The sequence below is a fragment of the Spinacia oleracea genome, chromosome 3 (assembly GCF_020520425.1).
Source record: "Spinacia oleracea cultivar Varoflay chromosome 3, BTI_SOV_V1, whole genome shotgun sequence".
NCBI lineage: Eukaryota > Viridiplantae > Streptophyta > Magnoliopsida > Caryophyllales > Amaranthaceae > Spinacia > Spinacia oleracea.
In genome coordinates, this window is record NC_079489.1 from 10,348,687 (window position 1) to 10,365,768 (window position 17,082).

At 40.8% G+C, this 17,082-nt stretch overlaps 1 protein-coding gene across 2 annotated transcripts; it reads right to left on the reverse strand.

Annotated features, from left to right (window-relative positions):
* Positions 1-5,734: 5,734 nt before the first annotated feature.
* LOC130470659 (uncharacterized) lies at positions 5,735-6,515 on the reverse strand. Of its 2 annotated transcripts, XM_056841175.1 has the most exons (3): positions 6,377-6,515; positions 6,090-6,280; positions 5,865-6,014 (listed from the first exon to the last, which is right to left on the reverse strand). In XM_056841175.1, the coding sequence occupies exons 1-3, from the start codon at positions 6,495-6,497 to the stop codon at positions 5,880-5,882; spliced, it is 447 nt and encodes a 148-aa protein (XP_056697153.1). In that variant the 5' UTR covers positions 6,498-6,515; the 3' UTR covers positions 5,865-5,879. The 2 variants fall into 2 exon arrangements, with proteins under 2 accessions (XP_056697152.1, XP_056697153.1); XM_056841174.1 differs by having other exon boundaries at positions 5,735-6,014; positions 6,090-6,515.
* Between the last annotated feature and the right edge of the window lie 10,567 nt (positions 6,516-17,082).

Sequence of the window (17,082 nt, forward strand, 5' to 3'; positions counted from 1 at the left end):
TCCACCCCGCACGACGATCCTTTGGTAATTGAGTTAAAAGTAGCTAACCTAAGGGTTAGGCGTATTTTGGTTGATACAGGAAGTTCGTCGGACATAATTAGTCTAGAGTGCTTGAATCGGCTGCAACATGATCCCTCAAAAATTGAGAAAATCCACTATCCCATTATAGGCTTCGGAGGTAGTGTCATCCACCCAGTCGGCATAATTACCCTTCCTCTGAGGATGGGAAATAAAAAGGAATCTCGGCAAATGGATGTCCGTTTTCTCATAGTGAAAGATCTGACGGCATATAACATCATCTTGGGGCGTCCCACGTTGAACAGGGCAAAGGCTGTCATTGTGACTCATCTGATGCTTCTTAAGATCATTTGTGACGATGGGAGCGTCAGCACTATACATGGTGACCAGCAACAAGCTAGAGATTGCTACCTAACCACCTTGAGTCCAGAAGCATGGGGGACGGGTGAAGAGAAAGGGACGTCGAGCAACAAACGAAAATGTGGCGACACGCAACCCAAGGTCGTCAAAGAAACATTAACTATCTCAGCAGGGCACATGGAAGAGAGACGCCCAGAGCCTGTTGGGGCCCATTTCAATGTGGTTTTAAACACAGACAAACCTGACAGAGTAGTGCCCATTGGGATTTCTCCTGACGACCCGCTGGCGGCAGAATTGGTCCACCTTTTGAGAGAATTTGAAGATATCTTTGCTTTCACGGTGGACGAAATGCCGGGTATTGACCCTGCTGTGGCCGTCCATAAGCTGAATGTGGACCCAACCGTTAAACCGGTTCGTCAGAAGAAAAGGAACCATGGGGAAGATAGAAATCAGGCGGCAGCCGCGGAAATACAGAAGTTGATGGAGGCTGGGTTCGTCAGGCCTAGTCAGTACCCCGACTGGGTTGCTAATGTGGTCCTCGTCAAAAAACCTAATGGTACCTGGAGAATGTGTGTTGATTACACCAACCTCAATAGGGCATGTCCAAAGGACAGTTTCCCATTGCCCAAGATTGACCGGCTCGTCGACTCTACAGCGGGGCATGCCATGATGAGCTTTATGGATGCCTACTCAGGGTTTCACCAGATTCCGTTGTGGCCTGACGACCAGGAGAAAACGTCATTTGTTACTGAACAAGGCCTTTACTGCTACAAGGTGATGCCGTTTGGGTTAAAAAATGCACCGGCCACTTTTCAGCGTCTTATTAACACTGTGTTCATTAAGCAGCTCGGCAGGAATATTGAAGCTTACATTGACGATATGATCGTAAAAAGTAAGCTGAGGGCGGCGCATATAACTGATCTCAGAGAGACATTTGAGACTATTCGAGCTTACAACATGAGGTTGAATCCTAAGAAGTGTGTGTTCGGGGTGACGGCAGGCAAATTCTTAGGTTTCTTGATTGATGAAAGAGGAATTGAAGCTAACCCAGACAAAATCCAGGCAGTAATTGATATGAGCTCACCAAAGACAGTGAAGGAGGTCCAGCGGCTCACAGGTTGCTTGGCCGCCCTGGGCAGATTCCTTTCCAGGGCTGGAGATAAGTGCCACTACTTTTTTAGATCTGTCAGAAAGAAGGCCAAGTTTGAATGGTCGGACGAGGCCGAGGCGGCATTGGTCAGATTAAAGGAGCACTTACACACCTTGCCTCGTCTTGTTAGTCCCTTGCTAGGAGAGACTTTGTACATGTATCTCGCCGTGTCCGAGCACTCGTTGAGTGCCGTTCTACTGACAGAGAGGGAGGGAATACAGATGCCGGTATACTTTGTCAGTCATGTTCTTCAAAATGCTGAAGTTAGATATCCTACAGTGGAAAAGTTTGGCTTAGCTCTGTTCATGGCCAGCAAAAAGCTCCGTCCTTATTTCTTAGCTCACAAAATTGTGATCTACACCGATCAGCCGCTCAAACTGCCCTTCACAAAGCTGGAGGCGTCAGGACGAATGCTGAATTGGGCAATAGAGCTGAACGCCTTTGATATCACCTATGAGCCGAGGAAAGCTGTCAAGGGGCAGGCATGTGCCGACTTCATTGTTGAAATGACGAGGCCAGACTTTGCCAAGAATACAAGCACAGTGTGGACAGTGTATGTAGACGGCTCATCCACACAGAATGGATGTGGAGCAGGGATAATCTGTCACTCCCCAGAAGGAGATACTTTTGAATATGCTATGCGATTTAACTTCCAGGCGTCAAATAATGAAGCCGAATATGAAGCCCTGCTTTGTGGCATTAAAATGTGTAAGGCGGCAGGCGCCGAGGAGATTGTAGCACTATCTGACTCCCAACTGATTGTGAGCCAAGTTAATGGGACCTACGAAGCTAGGGATCCGACTATGGTCAAATACATGCAGGCCGTCCATCAGGAAGTAGAGCCACTGAAAAGTTTTGAAGTAAGGCAAGTCCCTCGCTCGGAAAATAACCAAGCTGATGCCCTGTCAAAGTTGGCAAGTTCCGCGTCTTGTGATACCCCTCGGCACGTGTTCTGGGAGGTAAAAGAGCACAAAAGTGTTGAGCAAATGGAAGTGGAAACTCTTGACAGAACGTCCACATGGATGGATGACATAGTAAACTTCAAAATGAATGGAGTCTTGCCCGAAGACTCAAGGGAAGCGGCAAAACTTCAAAAGAAATGTTCTTGGTTTGAAATGTGGAACGGCACCCTCTACAAAAAGGCCTACTCCCGTCCTTTGTTAAGATGTGTAACACCTGAGAAGGGGCAGGAAATTTTAGAAGACCTTCATCAGGGGTTGTGCAGCTCGCATATTGGTGGAAGGGCTTTGGCTGAAAAGGCACTTCGAACCGGCTATTACTGGCCGACCCTTAAGGAGGACGCAATCTCACTGGTCAAGAAGTGTGACAAATGTCAGCGCTTTTCTCACCTAATACATCAACCGGCACGAGTTCTGACGCCCATTATAAGCCCAATTCCATTTGCTAAATGGGGGATGGATCTCCTAGGCCCATTCACGACCGCACCAGGAGGAAGGCGTTATGTCATCGTTGCCGTAGATTACTTCACCAAATGGGTGGAGGCAGAAGCGCTCAAAAACATAAAAACTGCTGATGTGAGAGCATTCATTTGGAAGAACATCATGACTCGCTTTGGGATTCCACAGGCTATAGTCTTCGATAATGGGCCCCAGTTTGAGACGCCTAAGCTGAAAGAGTGGCTGGCAGATCACGGTATACACACCTGTTTTGCATCAGTCGGACGACCCCAAGCCAATGGTCAGGTTGAGGCGTTCAACAAAATTATCTCTGAAGGAATTAAAAAGAAGCTTGACGAAGCCAAAGGTCTATGGGCTGATGAGCTGCCAAATGTCTTATGGTCCATCCGCACCACGGCTAAGAATTCAACCGGTGAAACGCCCTTCCTGCTAGCCTATGGCGCCGAGGCTGTCCTACCCATAGAAATGTGTGAGCCAACGTTGAGAGTCATGCTGTATGACGAAAATGCTAACTGGGAGACAATGAAAGCAGCCTTGGACTTTCTGCCCGAGGTTAGAGGAAATGCAGCGCTCAGGCAACAACTGTACAAGATAAGGATGGCAAGAGAATACAACAAGAGAGTCTCTAATAGAGTGCTCAAAGTGGGAGATTTTGTCCTCAGAAAAATGGAGTCCACAGGACGAGCAAATGAACAAGGTAAGCTGACGCCCACTTGGGAGGGACCTTACGAGATCTATGATGAAGTTAGAGATGGAACCTACCGCATTCAAGACATGCAAGGCCACCCTATTTCACGCACTTGGAATGCCGACAACCTCAAGAAATATTTCTTCTAAGATATGTGCTAAGCCTTGTCTTACTTACCACGATCCATTGCCCAAGGGGCGGCCTCTAATGGTCATAGTAGGGTAGTAATTACTTTTGTAACCGGCTAAATTCTCCTTGCAAAGTTATAAATAATACTACTCTATTTGTTTCGTAATATTTATTGTTCGCACAATGAATATAAACATATACACTCCAATGCATAACCAAAGCCTAATTGTATGACGGCCTGAGAAGTGGCCCAGATTAGCAAAAACTCAGCAAGACTAATTGTTTGAAGCCTAAGTAGTGGCCCAGATTAGCACCAAGTTGTAGGCTGATCACCTATCCAACTACCCTCCTAATATAAGCAAGCCGCTGGCCGACCAGTACAGCTTAATACGTGCCAGCGGCGTGAACAACTTTGAAACATAGGTTGTTCGCTCAAAAGCCCAGCGGCATGAACAACTTTGAAACATAGGTTGTTCGCTCAAAAGCCCAGCGGCATGAACAACTTTGAAACATAGGTTGTTCGCTCAAAAGCCCAGCGGCATGAACAACTTTGAAACATAGGTTGTTCGCTCAAAAGCCCAGCGGCATGAACAAACTTTGAAACATAGGGTGTTTGCTAAAAAGCGCGGCGGCACGAATGTTTGGCCGGCCAGTCCGTTTGACGAGCATGTCTAGCGGCAATCATACCTATTGATTGACTTGCGTCAATCAATATCGTTATAGACACGCTCGCCAAAGAAAGTGACGACCAAAGTAGGGCCTAGCGCATGCTCAGTTGCCAGCGGCACCAAACACTTGGAAACAAAGGTTGTCCGCTCAAAAAGTTCAGCGGCACGATTAACTTCGAAACAAAGCCTAATTGTATAAACTCGAAACTTTGAAACATAGGGTGTTTGCTAAAAAGCGCGGCGGCACGAATGTTTGGCCGGCCAGTCCGTTTGACGAGCATGTCTAGCGGCAATCATACCTATTGATTGACTTGCGTCAATCAATATCGTCATAGACACGCTCGCCAAAGAAAGTGACGACCAAAGTAGGGCCTAGCGCATGCTCAGTTGCCAGCGGCACCAAACACTTGGAAACAAAGGTTGTCCGCTCAAAAGTTCAGCGGCACGATTAACTTCGAAACAAAGGTTTCTTGCTAAAAAGCGCGGCGGCACGAATGTTTGGCCGGCCAGTCCATTTGACGAGCATGTCTAGCGGCAATCATACCTATTGATTGACTTGCGCCAATCAATATCGTTATAGACACGCTCGCCAAAGAAAGTGACGACCAAAGTAGGGCCTAGCGCCTACTCAGTTGCCTGCGGCATTAACGTGCTTAGTGTACTCTCGGATGCACCTTGGCAACCATACCTATTGATTAAGCCTATTAAGCCTATTGATCAAGGAATAATCAAATTATGAAGAGCAAGTAAATGCGAGATAGGAGAAACATCAAAAAACCTATTTACTTATAAAACAACGCCCGTAGAAAGGCGTGTGAAAGTAGCTCAGAATTCCTGACCAGGAAAAAGAAAGAGAATTGTTGTGTGCTCAGCAGGCACAATGATACAGACGCCATCAGCGCCAAAACTTTACAACATAATTGTTTTTGCCCTTAGGCACTGGAACACTTGAATAAAATTTTTTAAAAAAAAATAGGAAAGGAAACAAATCAGGGGGCGGCCGCATCGTCCTCGTCATCAGATGATACAAACTCAGGGGGCGGCTGACCAAGACGTTCAGCAGCCAACACAGCGGCACTGTGCTCCATTCGCCGCTGGAACCACCCAAGATCATACTCTGACATGTGGCTCTCCCAGGCGTGCTTAACAGCGTCCTTGGTCGCTTGTTCCCCCTGATCATAGGATTCCAGAAGACGCTCACGCAAGGTGCGAACTTGCGATCTGGCCGTCTCTAGCTCCCCACGAAGATGCTCGGCTTCCTCAGCCGCCTCTTTGACCTGAGGGTACTCCTACAACTGGTCCTGAAGCGCCCGTATTTCCGCCGCCGCTGTCTTGGCTTCCTCGACCATTGCCACCATGTCCTTGTCCTGCGCCAAGATCTTCTTAAGCAGCTCGGCCTTGTCAGATCTCAACGCAGCCACCTCCTTCGCTTGAAGGTCTATGGTCGTCTACATCTGCAGGCGGACCTCTTCAATGGACTTGAACGCATAGTCACCATGGTGGGTGGACTCAGCCACCTGAGCTTTGAGCTCCTCAGCAGTGCGGGCCTTCCAGCTCTTGCAGAATTCCATGCGGCAGAACAACTGCAGAAGAAGCTACATATTAGTAAATGACTCTAAAAGGGAAGACAAGTACAAGCAAGTTGGAAATAGACTTACGTCGAGAAGAGTGGCCTGGATCGCACCAAACTGGGCGTCAGTCTTGCGGCCAGGAAGAGAAGCAACATACTCAGCGGGGACGGCCTTAAAAACCTTGCGGCATATAGCCACCCTATCCTTTGACGAATAGTGTGGAGTAGCAGGTACGTTCTCATCCTCGGCAGCAGCTGCATCCTTCCCTTTGTCTTTGGCTATAGGAAAAACAATGGCCTTAGGATGACGCGGAGAGTAAGAAGAACTGCCAGAGGAGGCTCGATACGTCTGAACGACGTTCGAATAATACTTACCGCCCGAAGACCTAGCTCGGCGGGCCACCTCCGCCGGTATCTGAGAGCGGACGTCGGCCGGGATTCCCGAAAGAGGGTCCTCCACCAAGTCCACCACCAGAGACGGCTTGTCCACGCCCATCTCTTCGTCATCAGGGCATCCCCCCTCAGCAACCTTCGACTCGTCTTTCTTCACGAGACGGCGAGGTAGAGGTTTTGGCTTCTTGAAGGTACTCGGAGTCTCCGAGCCAGCCGGCACAGCTCTCTTCTTCAGCTGGGACAGAGTCGTCCCCTTCTTCTTCCCTGACGCCCTAGCCGCGTCCTTAGCTTGCTAAAAAAGAAAGGACAGTCAAATATTAGGCCTCGTCATCTATCGCAAGTCACTCACCATGTAGTGGCTCGTCATTTAAAAGGACGCCCGTCTTCAAAATGACGAGGCGTACCTCATCGATCAGAAGCCACTCACAAGATAGTGGCTCGTCATTAAAAAGGACGCCCGTCTTAAAAATGACGAGGCGTACCTTATCAATCGCAAGACACTCACAAGATAGTGGCTCGTCATTAAAAAGGACGCCCGTTTTAAAAATGACGAGGCGTACCTTATCAATCACAAGTCACTCACAAGATAGTGGCTCGTCATTAAAAAGGACGCCCGTTTTAAAAATGACGAGGCGTACCTTATCAATCACAAGTCACTCACAAGATAGTGGCTCGTCATTAAAAAGGACGCCCGTTTTTAAAAAAAAATGACGAGGCGTACCTTATCAATCACAAGTCACTCACAAGATAGTGGCTCGTCATTAAAAAGGACGCCCGTCTTAAAAATGACGAGGCGTACCTTATCAATCACAAGTCACTCACAAATAGTGGCTCGTCATTAAAAAGGACGCCCGTCTTAAAAATGACGAGGCATACCTTATCAATCACAAGTCACTCACAAGATAGTGGCTCGTCATTAAAAAGGACGCCCGTCTTAAAAATGACGAGGCGTACCTTATCAATCACAAGTCACTCAATAAATAGTGGCTCGCCATTAAAAAGGACGCCCGTCTTAAAAATGACGAGGCGTACCTTATCAAGGGCAAGTCAATCGCAGAAAAGTGGCTCGTCATTAAAAAGGACGCCCGTCCCAAAAATGACGAGGCGTACCCTATCAATCACGAGTCACTTGAAAAAACGCTAACTAAGGGGCCCGTCAATAAAAAGTGACGAGGCCTACCTTAGCAAACACGGGTCAGATATCAGGATATCGGCTCGTCACTAAAAAGACGTCCACTATAGACGCTGGACGGGAGAAGTTTAACTTGCAAAAAAGAAAAAAAAAAACGACAACCTAAGAGAATACTCACCTTCTCCTCCAACTCGGCCTTGGCTTTCTGCATCTTGGCCTCATAGATGTCCGCCATCCAATCGGTCATATCGCCCTTCCCAATATCCGCCGCCGATAGCTTGCTCATTCCTTCCTCTGTGAACAAAAGAAATCCAAAGTTAGAAAAAATGAATAGACCAACGCAGAACGGCACATAAATTGGCATACAACCTCGAGTCATGGAATATCCTAAGCCTACGGCCGCTAGAAAGGCCTCGTTCCGAAACTGGCTAATGTGCGGCAACCACTCGGCCGGCACATGGAAACTCTTATCCACTGTTAAGTGGTAAGTGTTGGCCCTGAACAGGACCATTATCTGATCCCACTCTTCGGCAGTAAGGGGGGGAAGGGGCTCGTCACGATCCATGAAGTTGGCGTCACAGTTCCAACGGCTCATTCTCTCATACATCTCCTGGTCGTCAGTATAAAACACGACCCACCTCTTCCTCCACATATGCCACTTGCTGAGCTTGCCGACCACTGTCTGGTAGGTACCACGGCTGCTCAGATTAAACCACCCTTTGGCGGCACTGGGGGAACGAGAGAGGGAGACCAGATGCAGAAAGGCGTTGAAGGACGGCTCCACGTCGTTCAATGCACATTTGGCAATGTAGCCAAAGATATCCGCCCATGAGTTGGGGGTCAGCTGGGCCACCCCAATATTGAAACCATCTAACACCTCCACAACGAAGGGGTGTGGAGGGAATCTCATGCCGAGTTTGATTGACGCGGCATACACAGGGAATTCTCCCTCGGCAAGCAGGCTGACGGTCGAGTCCAGACCGGCCGGCACGCGCATTTGGTACCCTTCCCCCACGCAGAGGTCATCCTTCATCTTGGCTCCGTGCCTGTCTAGCCACCGCATCCAGCCCACGTCTGGGTGAATCTCTGACGGAAGCAATTGGGCCTCCTCCCGTCCTCTGGGCCTAATAAGTTGGGGAGCAGCTTCTTGTTCCTCGGCGGCCGATGACAATGGAGCGACGCTTGGCTCCCCCACTGCCTGGCTCGCTGTACCCTCCGACGAGCTTGCCGCCTGCTCCCCCGCCTCGACGTACTCGTCGATCTCTTGAAAGAGTTCGGCAAATTCTTCGTCGACTGCCGAGGCGGTGGAAGAATATCTCTCCCTAGGAGGTGTCGATGCTTCTTCCCGCAAGCGCAGGCGCGTCGGATCTGCCGTTTGCTTGGTTCTAGCCATGCCTTCTGCATAGTGAACGAAGCACGGCTTAGGGGTGACCAACAATGAAGAAAAAGACGCGATTGGACGTCCGCCCCGACAAAAGATGAACGGCGGAAAAATCTTAAATAAAACCTTTAAACCCTTACCTAGTACTAAGAGGTCGGCCGCTAATAAAGGGAAAAATGACGAGAGGATAACAAAAACAAGAAAGGCGAAAACTAACCTTGAAAGATCTGCGAAGTACTTGGTGAAGAACAGGATGAGTTTCGCGAAGAACGAGATGAGTTTCGCGAAGAACGGGATGAGTGTGACGAGGAAAAGGATGAGTCTCCTGGTGGCCGGAAATCGCCTGATGGTGGTAGGAACACGCCGGAAATCGCCTATGAAAGCTCTGTGAAAATGAAATGTAAAAAATGAAATTTACCCCCCCTCACCTCTATATATAGGGAGGGGCAAAATGGAGAAAGGTGACACGTGTCACCATCTCAACACCTGACCCAAAGATGAAGATGCAAAACAAGAGTCAAGAAGCGATACCCGGAATGTGTTTCCAGAAATGCCCTTCTTGAGGGGCAAATGTTGTGGGCAAAATTACCGTGCCTTCGTGTACCAATAAGGACGTGACACATGGCACGTATTGCGCCCCCTAAAGCAGAAATCATACGAAGTCTACTCCGAGGCATGGGTATTAATCTAGGTATCTACAGTGTATGTATTTAAGTGTGTATAAATGTATGTATAAAACCTATACCTGGAAAGGGGCTTAATTAGTATGTATCCCAAGTGAATGACTAAGCACAATAGGCCCAAACAGCCCACTATTGCCAAAAGAGGCCAGAGAATTGTAAGGAGAAAGGACACGTGTCCTCCTCCCATTCCCCAGCCAATCATGTAAGGGGAATATTAGGTCATTCCCCCAAAAACCTAGTACTATAAATATTCCCACTTCCCTAGAAAAAAGGGTCACAATCAATACATTCTAGAGCAATTACTGCTCTGCCTTCTCTCTACTTTCTCTCTCTATAAAAATACAATCTTGTTTAATCTGTAAAAGTTACCAAGAAACCTCCCAGGTATCTCACCGGAAAAACCCCACAACAATAATCACCTATTACAGGTTGGTTAACCCATTTATACGGGTACTTGTTTGAGCCACTCTCAATTTTTTTTGCAGTTAATAAGGCTTTATCTTGTAACGTCCAAGTCACATGTATGTTTATACTTCGTATAATTAAACTTAATTATAACCAAGGCCGGCTAAAGGGAGGTCCAATTGGACCTACAACACCGGGCCACAAAAGTTTGAGGCCCAAAAAGAAATTATGTTGGTTAAAACCCTAAGAACAAATATTATATATTTAACAGCGGTTTTATTATGCATTATCTAATCTTTGTCCCAATTGGTAGCTGTGACCAGAGTTTGATTTTTCGCCTGCCCCTTATTTATTTTCATGGGCTTAATATTTGTTTTTAGCACAGGACCTCCATAATCTATATTACCGGAAATGGCCCTGCTTATAACAATCAAAAGTCATGTATTTTTAAATGTGAAAGTCAATTGACACATATATTGCGAAAACAAAAGAAGTACATCCATATGGACAATATACTCCGTAGTATATAGACAGTCCTCGTCAATGGTAGTAGTTCTACAATACCACTAATTCTACATTCAGAACACTTTGGAAATATTATACTTGTATTTAGGACGGGCCAATGTGAATAGTGTGACTAATCGCTAACTTTAATTTATAAATTTCTTTATTTTTGGTTAAACATTCAAATAATAATATTACTGCAATTTAGTATGATGATGATTGATGATGCCTTCTTTTGTCCGAGGGCCCTTTTTGAAATGCCTTTTTATAGGACTCGATATCTCATGGAAATTCTGTTTTTATTTATTTATTTAATTAATTTACTCCCTTATTATATAATTATGTGTATATCCATCATCTAATCATCTATGCATATACAGCATTTGTCATTTGATGCTTCTTCCTTGTTGCTGTAAATTCGTGTTAACCAAAGGTGGAGGTCTTCGGGTCGAAAAAACAGTTTTTCGGTCTCCGGTCCAATAACCTTATAAAAAATAATTTTTGTTTGGGACTGGCTTTTTATTTGAAAATATGTATATACACAACTAAAATGAATAAATTTCTTATTAAATATGCCGAGAAAACATATTGTTATTCCATAATATTGTATCCATCCAATATAATAAGTTCGAGAAAAATGTTTTAAACGACTAGTCCGACCTTTAAATGTTGATTTAATTTCTCAAATTTTCAATCTACATCCCAGTCAGATTTTGAATCCGTTAACAATTCTAACCATATATAGGAAAATCAATTATGAATTATTTGATTTATCATTTCATGTGAAAGAGATCGATAAATTAAACTTTCATATAAAATGAAATACACGATAAAATAAGGGTAATGATACATGCAATTCGTAGGGATGTAAGTAAGTGTTTAAATGATTTCTAAAATTGAATTTTACTTGGGAATATACATGCTAAAATAATCCGTGTAAATGTTTTAATTTTTAACTTAATTACTCCCTTTTAAATAATATATGTACTTCTTCTTTTTTTACGAGATTATAGGTACTCCTTAAAGTTCATCATTTTCCATAAGATACTACGGAGTAGTAAAATGGAGAACCATAAATTTATGTTTAAGCTAGGATATTTTTTTTCATCACAAGAAACGTTTATGTCAATTAAATTTATCTCTTTCTATCAAGAATTTAATTTTGAGTAACAAAAGTCAAATAATTTCAACAAAAAATTAGGTGTATCCCAACTAAATTTGTCTTATTACAAAGCATATATAGTGCTCGTTCCAAACACGACATGATCAATATCTAGTTTCACTAACTTTTGTATAACAGAGTGAAAAGTTTTCGTTGTCAAAACTAACAAAAATTAATGGCAATAATTACCTTCTTTGGCAATAATTAATCTTGTTTTATGAATAACTAGTCTTATATTCATGCGATGTGTGCGAAGATAAGAAACAGATTTGTGTTAATACATTTAAACCTGAAATAATTAACATGTAAAAAATATAATATAAATGTGATGTATGCTAATATGAGAAACATATAAGTTAGATAGAGACATACATATATAAATAGATTGATTAAAATGGTAAAAATTTATTTAAGGGGCTAGATTGATTAAAATGTTTCTTTGGACTTTTCTTATTGGGTATCTTGTCATTAAATTCTCTATTTTATAAGTGTGGAGATTATTTTAGTAATCCAAACCGGACGATAAAAGTGAATTTACTAATTAAAATAACCTCACATCTTCACTTATATAATACTACGTAGAGATTAAGCCAATAGAACGCTTCATTTGTTTACTTTGGATTCAATAGTCCAATGTGAATATTATAATATGAACAAGTAGTCTTGAGTAGAAAATATGATGATGAACTCGTGTGTCTATATAGATCAACCATGTAATCGAAATAAAAGAAGACCACCTTTTTTGTATTAGTCCCCATTAACTATTATTGGTATGAATGTTTATAGAGACAAATATTTAATAGTCCTTTATAAATTAACAATTAATTTCGGTTAACGTACGGAGTAAGTTTCAACCGATGTAACAGTAAAAAAAACAATACGAACACCGATAACTATTTCAAGTACAATTTTATATACGGAGTACATTTCTTTTACCTTACAAATTATTTATTTTTTTAGGAAAAACACCCTATAAAGATAATAAAAAATCAACTTAGGTCATGTTCGGTGGTAGCTTTTGAGTTAGCGGGTAGTGTTTTGACCTAATCCAAACACTACTTATAAAATTTGTGAGTGTTTGGTAAGGTAGCGGCCAGGTGCGGATCCAGGAATTTATATATGGGGGTCCAAAAAAATTATGATTTTATTTCCTTTATTTGGCTTAAAGTTGAAAGGTAAATAATCGAAATATTATAAACGCCTTAATAAAATATGTAGAGAATTTAATAACTTTAATTTTAGTTTTTCATAACAATAAAACTCAACACCTAGTCCAAATTACAACAAAAACTTGACGCGATTTCAAATTATAATGAAAACGAGTTTTTCATACTTTTAAGGAGGTACTTTATTACCAACTGCTTGTTGGTTTAGTGGTGATTGAGGCTGAACTTGGTAGGGAAAACCCGTGTCCGATCCCCGCAACTACAATTGGGAGAGCACTGAAACCTAACCACCTAGAACTCGCCCCGAATCCGGATTAGCACTAAGCGTGAATCGGGTGTTTAACACCAAAAAAAAAGGAGATACTTTATTAAAATAATTGTCATTGAACAAATAGCACACAAAGACACTTGTGGGGCATTATAAATCTATATAGGAAGTAATTAATTAGACCTCTAAAAAGTAAAGTAACATGCAACTATAATTTTATAAAAGTGAAGTATTACATACATTATTAGAAATATATCTTATGGAAATTCCGAAAAAAAAAATTGAAGAAAAAATAACACTACTATTTATTTTTTTGTGTTTTTATAAAGCAAAATTATGAATCATTATAGAAAAATAAACAATAAAAAGTGAAGAAGAAGAAGAAGAAGAAGAAGAAGAAGAAGAAGAAGAAGAAGAAGAAGAAGAAGAAGAAGAAGAAACGACTTACAAAGGAAAAAAATTGAAGAATTTAGAGGATTAACGAATGACAAATAAAGTTAAAAGAAATTGTAAAAAATATCCTTCATAATTATGAATCATTATAGAAACAAAAACAATAAAAAGTGAAGAAGAAGAAACGACTTACAAAGGAAAAAAAATGAAGAACTTAGAGGATTAACGAATGACAAATAAAATTAAAAGAAATTGTAAATAATATCCTTGCTGAGGATTCGATGTCAGGTTACCTGTGTAAAATATAAATCAAGGAGCCACTAATTAAGCCAAAGTATTTCATTGTCATTATTGTAGGTTCATTAGATATATTTTAATTATTTTAAATGCAATTAATTACCTCAACATTAATTTAGCAAATTTTTTTGGAAAATAATGGGGGTCCAATTGGACCCCTCCAGGGTCAAGTAGGTCCGTCCCTGGTAGCTGTTTAGGTAGCGGTTAGAGGTAAATGTAGCGATTAGGTAGTTTTTGTCAAACGTTAAAACTAGTAGATTTTGAGGTAGCGGGTAGCGTTTGACAAATTAATTGTAGTAAAGTTTAAAACAATATTCTAACTTTTATTTTATTTTACAATATAAACCGCTACTTTTACCAAAACTCATATTAGTTAGCCGCTACTTTGACAACTAACTGTTATCTGCTACTATTTATTGCTACCCGCTACTCGCTACTCTACCGCTAACCGCTACCGCCAATTTTACCACTAATGTGAAATTATGTATAAGATTTTGTATTTTACTAAGGATGTTTTTGCATATATTGAATCCGTTAACAATTCTAACCTATATTTGTTAAAGATCTTTGCTAAAATATATTGAGGGGGAAATATAATGTTGTCTTGTTATTATTTGTGGGCATACAACTCTATTTATAATACAAATTAGATCACCTACTTTTCGTAGGTTTCTTTAATTCATATAGACTTATATATATATATATATATATATATATATATATATATATATATATATATATATATATATATATATATATATATATATATATATATATATATATATATATATATATATATATATATATATATATATATATATATATATAGCTTAGTTATAACATAACTCTACTACATACGATATTCTATCATATAGGATAACTGCTTTATGCTCAATATCCTCCCGCAATCGAAACGACAGTTTCACGAACATTGCGATTGGAGAAATAAAAAAAATATGTCCTATGCTTGACTTGCTTGTCCTGTCGTGTCAAGGAGTCCCGTCGTTACTGTCGGTTCAAGAAGTCTTGTCGTTTCGTACAAGGAAAAAAATGTCATATGCTTGCCTTGTCGTGTCAGGGATTCCCGTAGTTACTGTCATTTCAAGGATTCCTGTCGTTTCGTACAAGAAAAAAAAATTGTTATATGACCGCCTTGTCGTGTCAAGGAATCCTTTCGTTACTGTCGTTTCAAGGAATCATGTCGTTTCGTACAAGGAAAAAAAGTGCAAGATGTCTGTCTTGTCGTGTCAAGGAGTCCTGTCGTTACTGTCGTTTCAAGGAGTCATGTCGTTTCGTACAAGGAAACAATATCATATGCCTGCCTTGTCGTGTCAGGGATTCATGTCGTTTCAAGTAGTCTCGTCGTTTTGTACAAGGGAAAAAATGCGAATATGAAAAACCTCTCTCACGGCAGAAGGAGAACCGTCCATATCTTACGACACATGAAAAAACCGTCCATATCTTACGACAATGGAGAACCGTTCTTGTCTTACGACACATAGAGAACTGATAAATCATGACAACTTTCGTGGAGTTTTAATAGTACTCCAACATGAAGACAAAAACTTTACTAATACCCAAATCATCCACTAGACAAATTGTTAGGCTTAATTGGACGAACATAACAAACAAGCAAACCACTCCGACCACGAACGTCAAAACGAGTAATAATCTCAAAAAGCAACAAGAGGAAAAAAAAGCGCAGCGGAAAAATATAAATTACATATTGTAATTTAATAATAAAATAAATAAAAATCTTACTTGTGGATAAGGACTTATAAATCCTGCCGGTGGATCTAATTTTTTAACCCACCGGTAAGAGAAACTTTTTTTTTGATAATTCAAGATCTCAGCTTGCTCTGATACCATGTTAAAATATATTAAGGGGAAAATATAATATTGTGGGTGTACGTCTCTATTTATAATACAAACTAAATTTCCTCTTTCTATCTACTTATTAGGCCGTGGGTATACGCCTTAAACCGGCCATGCACCAATCATGGGCCGGACGCATAAGAGCTTGCTTGAATGCGTTCGGGAGATACCTTAGCTTACCAGACCCCCCCATCCTTAAAGTCCAGTCTTCCCAATGGGAATCGACTCAACAACTGATCATCGGATAACCCTTTGATCTCGTCGGCTACTTTCCTACATGATTTTAGACTCGAAAATGTCTGCTTGAGCAGCAGCTGCACGACAGTAAACTGATTCTCGGTTGGTAACCATGGAAAGTTTACATCGTCATGATCTATCTCACCGGGTAGATGATACGAGGATATATATATATATATATATATATATATATATATATATATATATATATATATATATATATATATATATATATATATATATATATATATATATATATATATATATATATATATATATATATATATAAAATCGAGGTGAAAGAAGTCATTTGATATAGAAAATGTAGCTTATTGCATGATATAAAGATATTAATTACTCTTACTACGTATATACGGAGTAGTTGCATATATAAAGGTCGCAACATGTGATATTTAAGCCGTGTCACAATGATGACATCAAATGCTTATGTGTCATGAACGTAATTGGAAACTAAAATATTTAACTTATTTTATTCTAATATAATAAATATTTATTTTTTTCTTTGTCTCGACTACCTTATTTACGTATTTTCATAGTAAAAATATTGCATTCACAGTAAAAATATTTTGATGATGCATGACCTATGTATAACATATTACATGCACCCGGGTAAGGATAAAATATTATATGTAAGGATAAAATGTAGTGGGGACCATCGATCATTAGGCATAAATTAATATACATTTGGGTGCACGGTGCACCCGGGTGTATCTAATAATTTTCATGACCTATGTGGCGCCTATATATACCATTTAAAATCAGACACGTAGGATTGCGACAACTAAATATTGTCGCGATGTGCGACATTTATCATCACCCGTCAGTTTAAGTAGCTAGCTAAAACTTACAAGGTATTTATTTCCATGCTTGCATGATTTATTTCCTAGAACCACTCCATTTGTTCTAAAATGATATAACAATTTACAATTTTGACTCATTTTACAATTGAAAAGAATATTCTAAATTATTTCCAGTACATAAGAAAAAAATATATTCATAATATGATTTTTTTTGGTACTTACTATCTTAAAAATACACCACTTTTGTATTTACTACCTTATAAAAATTTTATTTTAATTGACTACCTTAAAGTATGTTTTTTTTTGGAATCACTACCATTTTACAGTTTTCTTATTTTAAAATTGAGATATCTCTTCCGTTTCT

Excerpts from the sequence above, each read along its gene's own strand:
- LOC130470659 (XM_056841174.1), bottom strand. The coding sequence starts at position 6,497 with ATGGGCGTGGACAAGCCGTCTCTGGTGGTGGACTTGGTGGAGGACCCT. Across the intron at positions 6,015-6,089 it reads TCCAGGCCACTCTTCTCGAC|TTGTTCTGCCGCATGGAATT; the intron begins GTAAGTCTATTT and ends CTTCTTCTGCAG.